Source organism: Calonectris borealis, chromosome 18 (genome assembly GCF_964195595.1).
Source record: "Calonectris borealis chromosome 18, bCalBor7.hap1.2, whole genome shotgun sequence".
NCBI lineage: Eukaryota > Metazoa > Chordata > Aves > Procellariiformes > Procellariidae > Calonectris > Calonectris borealis.
The window spans coordinates 4,916,679-4,929,432 of NC_134329.1; the positions used below are offsets into that span (position 1 = coordinate 4,916,679).

The window sequence follows — 12,754 nt, forward strand, 5'->3', positions numbered from 1 at the left end:
TTATCAGGACAGTGTAGCTACACTACAATGACTGCATCTGCATTGCTCTCAGTCCCCAAGTTCATACAGCCAGGTGTGTGGGTACTGCACAGTTACCTCTAAAGCTAGCCAGTACTTGGCTGTTCCTGAGTGACACAATCCTGTCACTTAATGGTTCTTAAGTGGGATACTGTAAAGGCTGCTAGAGCTCATTCACTCTTCCTCTGTCAAAAAGACTAAATGCTATCTTGCGGTACAAACAACTTACGCAATTGTCTTCACTTTCAGTTGCAGGTGAGGATCAACGCTCTCACCAAAGCACAACTAAAAGAGAGACATCATGTGCAGAACCTGGTTGCCCGCCTGCGTGATATCCAGATTGCTCTGGATATATAATGCATCAGAACCAATTTTCCAGCTCGCGGGTAGGACTTTTTGCCCCTTTCATAGCCGAGGAGGATAGAAGAGATGTATAAATTCTCTTAGTCTATGTATGGCATTTTTATTTTATAAATTAACATAAATATTTTTGCTTGTTTTATTTTGTTACTACAGCTGGTTAAAAACCAAACCAAACAGGAGCTAAACATACCTCACGCTGCACTCTACAATACCTAGTTTAGGTTACCCTGATATTTCAGAAAGATAAGCAACACTGATAAGACTCTTTATTTCAAAATGTTTGCAATTAAATGAGTTATTGTCAGTAAGTCATACACTTTGACATACAAAAATACTGTGCTACTGATACAGTTGAAGAATTAAATGGATTCTCCATGCAGGAGAAATTCACAGCATCATCAGTACCCTCTAGAAACTTGGCTTTCACTTCCAGGGCTCATTGCTGACCACTGCATAACAAGTAATGTTTGTTAATCAGCTAGTTCTGCACAGTATTAAGACCATCACAAAAACGTCCACAAGCATGCTGAATCCTCTCCTCCTCCTTAGTTTTCTAATCAAGCAAACATCAGGTAACCTGTCCTCCATTACTAGGCTAACAGTAACCTTCAGATACTGTGGCTGAAATTAAAGCTTAAAGTTGCTTTGGCTGTGTCTGGATGCCATAGGCCCCAGTGGAAAAGGGGCAAAAGATTCAGTTGTCTTTTCTCTCATCCACGGGAACAAATTTGCTTTCTGCTGCTAACATGATGTTGAAAGTTTAGTCAAAAGGCTAGTCATAGCTTTATCCGCTTCAGGTTGATGTTTGCCGTGGTCTTTTCTCACTCTCAATGATTTAAAAAAGTATACATTTCTATAACCTGTATATGGTAATATACTGCTGCAGGAGTAAACTTACTAATGCCAAGAAGTTCAACACGATAGGTGGCTGAGAGCCACTTCAAGCTTTCAAACTCCTCCCTACGTAAAGTGAGGAAACATTGACTCTCGGAGCCAAATGAATTTTCTCCTGCTTGTCACCCAAACAGCCACCATCATCCGAGTCATGGCTGGACTATGTTACTTAGAGGCATTTTATCATCCCATCTTTCCTGATGACAAGCTAAGCATACGGGACTTGGCAAACTGGACATTTGTACAACAAAATTATATTCTATTTTCTGCAATGCATACAAAGAAGATAAGTTTTTCTTTAGGAAATCAGAACTGGTCAAAGCCTACCATCTCCTTGAAGTAGCAGATAAAACACCCAAGGCTCAAGCAAGGAAGTAGTATGAGAAATCTTTCAGAGAGCAGAAAGGCAGGATTCATATGCATGTCCACTTGAGTGCCTGAACTTGAAACAGTTTATTCTCTAAAAACAATTGATACATTGCTTTAAAACTCAATTCCTCTTCTTCTCTTTGGCACCAGTTTCTGTCAGTGCCATGTTCAACAGATCCAAGGTGTTAACTCTTCTTGACATGAAGTTACAAAGAGGCTCTAAAGTTTTGCTTCAGCATAGAGCTTTCAGCCCCCAGCGCATTCCTAGCATCAAGTATGAGGGCAGAAGTCAGAGCAGGTGTGGGGGTATTTTGTATTTTAGGTAAGATTAAGTTGTTGCCAGTCCATTATAGGATGGCCAGGTTGGCACCTGGGAGGCAACCTGGGATTGCTTCAAAGATCCATAATATTTTTATACACAGTCAGTGCATAGGGCATTTCACTCCGTGCAATAAAAATTGGTCCTGAAGTATCTGAAACTGTTCTGTAAGTAGAAAAATTAATTCTTCAAGAATTTAGTGACAATACAACAATGAAGACAGTTAGCAGAAAGTACAGTATTTTGGCTGCCCTCTCACTGCATCGCAGAAGAAAAACATCCCCTATGTCTTCTAACCCCAAGAGATGAAGTAACTGTCTCTCATACAAACAAAATCTTTAAGGCCTGGAATTGCAAAATAAAACCATGGTTAGGAACAGGACACACAGCTTTGTCTGCTTTTTTTTTTTTTTTAAAGGAAATCCTGAAATGACCAGTTTCATATATGGAATGTAGACACAGTGTTTTCAGGTTTAAAATACAGTGCAAAGTCCATTTTTAAAGGGACAATGTCAGGTAAAAGAATTAAAGTTGTCTAACAGTAGAAAACCTGGATGAGTGTAATTTAATGTACTGATGCTGTCTGTTGTACATTTTGCTTAGTTTAGACTGTGAAGCCATACTAGCCAATCAACTGTTCGGTGCTCTATGCATTCACAGGCTGCCTTTATATAACAACTTCAGCGGAGTGTCAGAATGAAATAAATATGAGAACACATTCTTTACTCAAGGTCTGAAAAACAGATGTTGCAGATACAAGGTACAAAGTCTGACTCAGCCTGTCAATGTCCCTTTAAATACAGCTAATCTCTACCTCCACTTTCCCCATTGCACCAGCACAGCCTAGGAAGGCTTAAAAGGGACTTACAGATTCTAAGAACATAATTATCCTGTGGCACATTGAGGGGAGAACATGAAAGACTACAGGCACAGGGTGGGACAGAAACCTCCATGGTCAACATCTTTAAAGGCAGCAGTACCTGATACATATATGTGGTCATTCAAGTCTCTCTCTGCATTCAGCAGCATGTAAATAGAGACCAAATACTCTCAAGTTTAACAGAGCAATGACATCTTCTGTTTTCCTCACCCACGTCCTGCTGAGTGATACATACTGGTTAAGTGAAACACTCAGTGGTGTGATAAGAGTCCCTTTGTATAGAAAACCTTCTTGCTGAGAGAGTTTCTATAGAGAGCCCAGTGCTTCTCCAAAGCGGATTTTCTGTCCGGCTTTGAGGTGGAATTTGAAGTCCTTGGGTGCCTCAAAGATTAGTACGATCGTAGAGCCTAAGTTAAATTCCCCTAAATGTTCCCCTTTCCTCATGGGGATTCCCTCCTTGTTGTTGTTGGATATGAAGCTGAAGTCATTGTAGGAACCTTTAGAGTAACATGGACTGTTGGTATGCAAGTCCTGTACAGAGAAGGAAGAAACTGTTATTTAAGGATTTCAGTACTCCGTATTCATTAGCACAGGTGTAGACTGTGGATATCCAGGCATTTCCAATGCAGGAACTTACAAATTGAAAGTGCAATAGGAATATTAAAAAAATAGTCTATACTGGAGATGACTCCCTTTAAATCAGTTTTAGAACATCAGTATTGTGAAACACCTTAATTTTAGGGTAATAAGAGTTTTTAAAATTTTTTTTTGTAATTTTCTTTTATTATACTGTACCAATCTCAACCATCAAAACCAGAAAGCTGCCTACTATCTTGCTCACCTGATCAAAGTAGATGCGGATAGAGCCCACATTTGTTGCGCCTACAGCTGTTAAAGAGAAAAAGCCATGTTTCCAGTCACCTGTAAGGACAACCCGTTCATTGTGGCAGAACAGTTCCTTTATCCAGCGAGCAACTCCAGGATTCACAGACATCAGAGAGCCTGAAATAGTGAGAAAATATTCAAGTTAAGTTGTCAGGTTTGTAGCAGTATTGTAATGCCATCTAAATGGTATTTTTAGTATAACTGCAGCTGATCTACTACACAATTCTGTCACTTATTTGTAGGAAGAGAGGCAAATGCTAGGCAGAACGAATGAAAGACGAGACTGTAGTAAAAACAAAGGGGTCAGAGAAAGATATAATCTTTAGTTTTCTGTCCAGAAAGATCAACACTCTTGGGCAGGGCTCATATTACTTTGCATTCTTCCTAGCAGAGTCACAGGGAAGCTAAAGACCATGCTCATCCTTCATTGTAAGGCTTGAATGCAATCTGGTGCACCATCTACAGTTCTCTCTGTTAAAGAGCAAAGGGTTTAAATTTTCATACCTGGAAATGGTTCTTTTCAGGCTGCCTGGTACCGCCCCCCCGCCTCTTTTCTCTCAGCTTTCACTTATTCCCATCTACAGCTTCACCTTGACTGCATTTCCAGACAGTGAAAGCCTGCCATTAAAGCAGGGAGCAAAATCTGGGGTGGGAGTCCCTGTCAAAATATCTGCCATTGTTGAAGCCTGTTCTAGCATCAGTCATACCTACTCCTCTATCACCAAACTGAGGTGGCAGGGACTCATTTCCACACTATCTGATGCTATTCCTCTACCAAAGATGTAACCAACCAACTTCACACTAGTGTCATCTATGAATTCGCAAATGGCAACTGTTGTCATCTGATACGCCCTTAAGAGAGATCAGGATAAGGACAAAGGCAGAGCTAGTCCCTAGTCTCAGCCCTGATAGATAGAATTGAAAGAAGCCTTCTAATAAGCACATAAGATCCATCTAACGAAAGGCTACAGGCTACTGAAAGGAAGCTAAAGAAACTTTTTACAGCTTAGGAACAGGTTTCACTGGTTAACTATCCAGTGCACGAGAGCAGCCCCTTCCAGTTCTCTTTGGTAAATGCATATAAGTGATTACTGAGACTGTGGCTGAAAACCAAGTAGCTATCTAGCTAGAGCTGACCAGGAATTACTAATAATGTGAATCAGTTTAAAAAAAAAAGTTTATTACAGAAAAACCTCAAAGATTTAAATCCCTACATAGTCCTTAAAGTAATTTAGTAAGGTATATTCACTACACACATTTTTAGCTATAAAATACATCTCTGCTTTGCTGCATTTCACTAATACTCCTTTGTTTCAATCAAGGCCTAGCCTCAATCTGGAACTTGACAGATTTTTCAAACGTTGTAGCAGGTCACTGTCTCTCTCTCATGGTGTTTGAAACCAAATCCAAGTACGTAGGTTTTTGCTAGATACCAAGTAGTAAAACATTTTTGTTATCTGCTGAACTAGAGTATGATGATCTGCAAAGAGAAGGTCAAAAACATCTGAGCCCAGCTCCAGTAGTATAACTGTTTAGTTGCCTCTTCTTTGCCAAGCACAGGAAGAGATCATATTTTAGGCTACTGTTTGCTCTGATCTGCAGAACAAAAAATGCTTTTACAAGTATATTAATGACAAAAGGAGAGCCAAGGAGAATCTCCATCCTCTACTGGATGCAGGGGGGAACGTTGCCACCAAGGATGAGGATAAGGCTGAGGTACTCAACACCTTCTTTGCCTCAGTCTTTAGTAGACAGAGCAGTTATCCTCAGGGTACTCAGCCCCCTGAGCTGGAAGACAGGGATGACGAGCAGGATAAAACCCCCATAATTCAAGAGGATGAAGTTAATGATCTGCTATGCCACCTGGACGTTCACAAGTCTATGGGGCCAGATGGGATCCACCCAAGGGTACTGAGGGAGCTGGCGGAGGAGCTTGCCGAGCCGCTCTCCATCATTTACCAGCAGTCCTGGTTAACAGGTGAGGTCCTGGATGACTGGAGGCTCGCCAATGTGACGCCCATCTATAAGAAGGACCGGAAGGAGGATCCGGGGAACTACAGGCCGGTCAGCCTGACCTCGGTGCTGGAGAAGATCATGGAGCGGTTCATTTTGAGGGCGCTCACGAGCCATGTCCAGGACAACCAGGGGATCAGGCCCAGCCAGCACGGGTTCATGGAAGGCAGGTCCTGCTTGACCAACCTGATCTCCTTCTATGACCAGGTGACCCACCTAGTGGATGAGGGAAAGGCTGTGGATGTGGTCTACCTGGACTTCAGTAAAGCCTTTGACACTGTCTCCCACAGCATTCTCCTAGAGAAGCTGGCGGCTCACGGCCTACACAGGTACACTCTTCGCTGGGTAAAAAACTGGCTGGACAGCCGAGCCCAGAGAGTTGTGGTCAACGGAGTTAAATCCAGTTGGCGACGGGTCACGAGCGGTGTTCCCCAGGGCTCAGTACTGGGGCCGGTCCTGTTCAATATCTTTATCAACGATCTGGACGAGGGGATCGAGTGCTCCCTCAGTCAGTTTGCAGATGGCACCAAGTTGGGCGGGAGTGTTGTTCTGCTGGAGGGCAGGAAGGCTCTGCAGAGGGACCTGGACAGGCTGGATCGATGGGCCGAGGCCAATGTATGAGGTTCAACAAGGCCAAGTGCCGGGTCCTGCACTTGGGCCACAACAACCCCAGGCAACGCTACAGGCTTGGGGAAGAGCAGCTGGAAAGCTGCCCGGAGGAAAAGGACCTGGGGGTGCTGGTTGACAGCCGGCTGAACATGAGCCGGCAGTGTGCCCAGGTGGCCAAGAAGGCCAACAGCATCCTGGCCTGTATCAGAAATAGTGTGGCCAGCAGGAGCAGGGAGGTGATCGTGCCCCTGTACTGGGCACTGGTGAGGCCGCACCTCGAATCCTGTGTTCAGTTTTGGGCCCCTCACTACAAGAAGGACATGGAGGTGCTGGAGCGTGTCCAGAGGAGGGCAACGAAGCTGGTGAAGGGCCTGGAGCACAAGTCTGATGGGGAGCGGCTGAGGGAACTGGGGTTGTTTAGCCTGGAGAAGAGGAGGCTGAGAGGAGACCTCATCACGCTCTACAACTACCTGAAAGGAGGTTGTAGCGAGGTGGGTGTTGGTCTCTTCTCCCAAGTAACAGCGATGGGACGAGAGGAAATGGCCTCAAGTTGCGCCAAGGGAGGTTTAGACTGGACATTAGGAGAAATTTCTTTACTGAAAGAGCGGTCAGGCCTTGGAACAGGCTGCCCAGGGAAGTGGTTGAGTTACCATCCCTGGGGGTATTTAAAAGACGTGTAGATGCGGCCCTTAGGGACATGGTGTAGTGGGCATGGTGTGTTGGGTTGACGGTTGGACACTATGATCTTAGAGGTCTTTTCCAACCTTATGATTCTATGATTCTATGATCTGTATTTCAGGTGCGAACTGAACAAATTGTGTTTGGGAACAAGTCAGGTCAGCATGCATCAACAGTTATTTCAAAGAACTAAAACAGCTTGAGTACAATATTAATGTTTTCACCATTCATATGTGATTTGTTCGGTAAACTATACTACTATAAAATTAATTACCATTTGTGACAAATCACTTCTCTACCATTATCTATCATGTGACTGTACAACTGGTCCACTGGCATGTTTTGTCCAGCAGTGGCCCATACCAGTGCGTCCCTCCATAGCTCCTCTGCATTCGTTTTCTAGGAACAGAAACCTACCTGGAAAATGACGTCGGTGTGACACTCTCCAGTCAGTGGGTGAGTGGAAGCAGTGATAATCCCCTGGTGCAAGGTAGATAACACAATGATAGAGCTCATTCCCCTCCTTTGTGACTAGTTGTTGCTGAAAAGAGTTAGCAGGTGGGGCTGCAAAGAAACCACGGAAAGAAAGGGGTTAAAGATATTCTTCACGCAGTCATCTACTACAGCCGAGCAGTCTACATTAGAACCACTGGTAATAGCAGAGGACTAAATGCAGTCCACATGTATTGTTGAGACTACAAAAAGATACCCTTCATCCAGGAATCCAATATTTCAAAGTGTTCTTTTCCCTTTACCACAAAATTAGATCCTGTATTGTTTTAATCATTTTGGAAATTCCTTAATTTTGGAGTTTGCTTTTCCCTAAACAGAAGAGCATAAACTGAAATCCAGTGAAACAGAATTTTTATTAAAGCTACCCTTTCAAGAACAGAATTTTTCTCAAAGCAACCCTTTTAAGAACAGAATTTGTGAAGAGGCCCTAGTTTTATAAAATGCGTTAATTTCATTTGTGCTCATGTTGAAAATAACCCTACTGTTTGCAGAACTCACGTCTCTCCAGTCTCCTCGTCAGTTTAGCAAAACGTGTTGCTTTCATCAAAACTCAAGGCTTTGGAGACAGTGCTCAAGGTGCAGCAGAGCAGTAATAGCACAAGTCATTAGAAGTATAGTGCTTGAGCATAAATCTTGTTACAGAGTAGCTTATACGATTTTTGCTAACCAGGTGCTTGGACACATTTCAGTCTGACAGCAGGAGCGCTACAGCCTCATTATAGTGGCAGATCTTGCAGTCAATTGTAGGAACCAAGCAATTAGATTCAGATAATCAGAATGAGCCAGGCAAGACACTATAAAGCCGCTGGTGAGAAAGAGAAGAACTAGAACAGTGACATGTTTATCCCCAAATAAAACAAAACAAAAATCAGACCTGCTTTTGTTCCTGACAATGTGAGAAAGAGAGGGAAAGGGGAAAAAAAAAGTAATCTCTTTTCTCATGATCTCTGAAAACTCTGAAAGGGCAGAGTAGAATAAATGCAGAACTGATGCAGAACTCACCCTGGCTAAACTGCAGTTCCTCTGTGGAGATGCGAGGTCCCAAGAAAGATTCCAGAGAATAAGTAACCCCTTTTACTTGCTCCACTTCACAGTTTTTTACCTGCCCAAAATTAAGGATCTTTCCATCAGAGGGACTAATCTACAGGAAAGAGGAAAAAAATGAAACACATTAGGAATTCATTCATTCCTCATAAAGCAGACACATTCCTTTGGGGGGTGGGAGGAAGCACGTAGTGTAGTGTAAAGCCTTCGTTTCCTTCTACTCACCACACTGTGCAAACCGCAGACTGGCCGTGCTTGTGGTTTCAGCTTCCTGCGGAAGAATTCACTGAGGTTTCTATAGTGATGCAGATCTTCAACAGCTGCCTCCTTCATGTTCACTCCAAATGTCCAGATGTACAGGCTGTAAACTGGCTTCCGGAGCCACGTAGGCAGCTCCACCTGGTTCAGGCGACCCCAGGCTCGTGAGAGCAGTCGAGTTGGTACTGATTTGTACAGAGCAACCTGAAGAAAGAAGAATTCCACCACGTCATTCAGATCTTCCCACTGATGGCCTTCTCTTACTTCTCCCCATAAAACAGAAAGGATCAAACTGTTCCTGCTAAGCACTCCTTTGAATTCAGTGGGTTACACCACACACAAAGTAGCCTTTAAGTCAGCAAAAAATTAACACTGCATTTCATCCTCACTCCCTCCATTCTGATGAGAGCAGATGAAGGACAGGATGAAACTTACTATAACCTTATACTGAAGCCAGAATCTCCACTTCCCTGCAGGCTGAAGCTCCACATTCAAGTTACTGGAAACTGCCCAATGTGAGGCTTACAGAAAAAGAAGACACATTTCACATATTCTAGTAGAACACTCATCAGAAGGGCTTAACATTACCAATATATTCACTTTTGTGAATAACCACATGAAAATTGACTGAAAAATAATTTCTCAGTGTTTGATGACATGCTTCTCAGATGCATCTGTTAATGAGGGTATTTTCCACATCCCAGTATTGTACTGCTCTAATGATACTTGTACAACTGAAGAAACATACCCATGTGAATGCAGCTACACTGGTATAAACTTATGCCAGCCTTACTCCTCTCGTAACAATGGGAGTTGCTAATTGCAAGAGTAAAGCGCCTTTATTCCTTTATTCCAAAGGTAGAAATATACCTTTGGATTTACACCAAAGCCTAAGTTTTAGTAGCAAGTAAAACAAATGAAACAATGTTGGCAAGAGGTATATGCTGTTGATGTAACTGGACAGATGACAATGTCTTCCTGTTGGTAATTCCAACAGGTAACTCTTCTGGGGTTTGTCCTACTTAGTATCAGCCAAAAAGCTCATATGACCATGATGTAATCAAGGGCGTGGGGGTGTGTGGACCAAGGGAACTGAACCCTCTGAAACCAGTTTTGCAAAAGTAGTAGTTATCTGCTGAATCTGGTACAATTTTTTCGAACAGTGCAGCTCAGCTACATTTAACTCCCAACTAAAAGGTTTTTTTTTCTTAGTGAGAGTCATCATTTATTCTCAATATTAATCATATCCTTCATAATTAAGTCTTGCAAAATACAGGCATAAACACAAACAGAAGCACACACTGGCTGAAAACCTGTCCATCCTATCAAATAAATACAGTGAATTAAGATTTCACTTAAAAATCACCATCCTGCATCACATTAAAATAGTGGTATTTCAGAAAGAAAACACCAACCTAATCTTACTTCAGATAAAAACTTCTGAATCAATAGTACCTTAGGTTATATAAGCTGAAGTACTGAAGAAAAAATGTTTTGCCATTTTATTTGAAATGCCTTATACAGTGTTAATTTCTAAAATCAATTTTGCTCAGTTTTCCACAAATACTGAGAATATGCAGCTACTACTGTAAAATCACAAAAATTATAAAAGTGATATTTCCTAGTAGCCTCTTGTCTTCAAAAGAGCCTGGTTTTCAAGTTGATGGCATCAAACAGAACAGCTGTTCAATGAAATAGTCTTAACCACAATTTTGTTGCAGTTGTCAATCAAAATATTTCTGTGTTTCTTGCATTCTGAAATTGCATATGTGCAGAGAACATCCATGTGCAAGGCCTCCTACACCCTGCTCTCAACAGTGTTAAGAGCAGAGATTTGCATATCATTTGGACAGGCTGTATTACAAATGCTCAAAGAACTTGAGGAACAAACCCTCTCTGTGCAAAAATGACAGAAAGCAAGAGACCATTTCACTGTGGCCAGGAAAGGGAACTGGAAAAGCGTTTTGGTCTGCCTTATCCTAGGCCTGATACTTTGAGGTGACTGACTTAATTCAAAAGTTTCTGTTGATTTTCCTGGGTAGACCCTTGACCGTTAGAGGACAAGGAAGTTCTCTGCTACTGAAAAGATCACTTGTCTGTGAAGCAATTAGTCAACACAACTATGAACAGTAAAGACTAAGGGGAAACATGAATTGCATCTCTCTGCTTTCATACTAGTGATCATCAGCCTGTTCTATATTAAGGATTTCTCCAACCAGCTGCTGCCAGCTCCCTTTGGTATAAAACAGCTAACATACACGAAGCGCAACAAAGACCTGCTCACACTTACCCTGCTCATAGGCCTCCATCCCACTCTGGTCAAGGGTTTAAGAGCACCAAAAGGCAGAAGATAATAGAGAATAGTCAGAGGCCAAGAACGGAGTTTCAAAGCAGGCCTAGACATACAGCTTAGCTGGCCCAACCTTCGCCTCAGGGCTAGCTGGGGAAATTGCAACCTGAAAGATTACATACACAAATAAGAGGGTCAGCCATCTCAGCTTCAGAACCACCAGCTTCTTATAGCTGGGGATGATTTATTCCTGCTAATCTTTACTTAAACATTGATTCTGCAAGTCTTTACTCCTTTATTTGGTCAGTTCTTCCCCTTCCCAAAACAGAAGACCTTTACCTTTAAAAAAAAAAAAAAACCCAGAAGAAAAATCCTCTGACCAAAAAATGGTGTTCACTCTCACAGGTCATGCTTCATGAATGAAACCCTCAAAAATTAAAGGCAAGATCACTTGCAGGTGACATTTGAAAACAAAGTCACAGCTGGTTCATCCAACTAACAACATAACATGATAGTTTACAGTGGAAATAAGAAAGAGCAAAGGTTCTTCTTCCAAATATCAGAAGATTACATCCCCAGAAAACCTTTCTTGTGACTGCTCCAGCTGTTGGATAGCCAAAGTGGACAGCAAACAATATTCTGAAAGCTAGGAATCTGTGATGCTGGGACTTTAATAAGAACTGTTTGGTGGGGCAATATTAAGGACAAAAGAAATCCTTGAAACCTACGAAATTGAGGTCCCTCAGAGGGTTCATGTCTTGAAGGCATCTTGACTAGATTGTGCCTCGGAGTCAAATTCACACAGACCTATTGGTCATTCACTAACTTCAGGAAACAAGCACTTACTTGAGAAACAACAGGAGTGGCACTCCTGAGTTAATTAATACAATTTTCAAATAACTGATTCCAAAAGATATCTTTCCAGGTCTTAAAACCTTCACTGGGTACCCTTGTTCTGAAGAGAGAACATGTGGACAAAGCCAATATTGCTAGTCTGCAAGATGATCTAGTCTCCATAGCCCAATAACCAACTCCTTTGCCTCATAACCAACTGCATCTATGATTTTTTTGTAATGTGGATGTCCAGAGAGCAAACTCATTTTGCACAAATGGCCATGGGGAAAAGTTGAACTTGTAACTCTCAGAAAGAAAAGCTGCCCATCTTATTAGCAGAGGACATCATGGGCCTCAGTTCAGACCCTTGCAGGAGGTCTGGATAAGAGACCCTTCAGGTCCCCATTTATTCTTCGGCTTCTACTCATGAAGAAACCATTGGTATTTCCAAGGTCACATTATCAAATGAAAGTCTGCCTACCTGAAGGCAAAATACTCAAACCTTCTGGGCACTGACTTAAATCCTGGCTAAGAGATTGTTCTCCCCACACTGCTGAAGGCAGTATGCCTCAACCAGGATACAGCTATGTGCTCACACAAACTGGAAGTGGTACGCTCTGGCTGCTCTGAACAGCTCGCTCTCTCGCTGGATTATATGATACAAAGGATGAACTATAAATACTGCGTATGTCTTTCCAAGATGGAAAGAAGCTGGGAAATTAAACGGAAATTTTCTTGCCAACATGTTCTTTTCAAAACTTGGATCAGAATTAAAATATCATGCAGG

At 42.3% G+C, this 12,754-nt stretch overlaps 2 protein-coding genes across 23 annotated transcripts in view; one reads left to right on the top strand and one right to left on the bottom strand.

Annotated features, from left to right (window-relative positions):
• Positions 1–507, top strand: part of SFI1 (SFI1 centrin binding protein) — a 32,866-nt gene extending 32,359 nt beyond the window's left edge. For all 9 annotated transcript variants that reach the window (XM_075167366.1, XM_075167367.1, XM_075167364.1 and 6 more), the window contains one exon: positions 268–507. In XM_075167366.1, the coding sequence (XP_075023467.1) occupies positions 268–375 (108 nt within the window). In that variant the 3' untranslated portion in view covers positions 376–507. The remainder of the gene's footprint in view (positions 1–267) is intronic.
• PISD (phosphatidylserine decarboxylase) overlaps positions 1–12,754 on the bottom strand; it is a 45,177-nt gene that overhangs the window by 12,599 nt on the left and 19,824 nt on the right. For 4 of the 14 annotated variants that reach the window (XM_075167392.1, XM_075167384.1, XM_075167385.1 and 1 more), the window contains 6 exons: positions 11,134–11,299; positions 8,811–9,047; positions 8,544–8,682; positions 7,446–7,592; positions 3,685–3,845; positions 1,710–3,374 (listed from right to left, as the gene is read on the bottom strand). In XM_075167392.1, the coding sequence (XP_075023493.1) occupies positions 3,150–3,374; positions 3,685–3,845; positions 7,446–7,592; positions 8,544–8,682; positions 8,811–9,047; positions 11,134–11,299 (1,075 nt within the window). In that variant the 3' untranslated portion in view covers positions 1,710–3,149. Of the gene's footprint in view, positions 1–1,709; positions 3,375–3,684; positions 3,846–7,445; positions 7,593–8,543; positions 8,683–8,810; positions 9,048–9,278; positions 9,365–11,133; positions 11,444–11,979; positions 12,089–12,754 lie in introns of those variants that run through there. The other 10 variants (XM_075167393.1, XM_075167391.1, XM_075167387.1 and 7 more) reach the window with 7 other exon arrangements.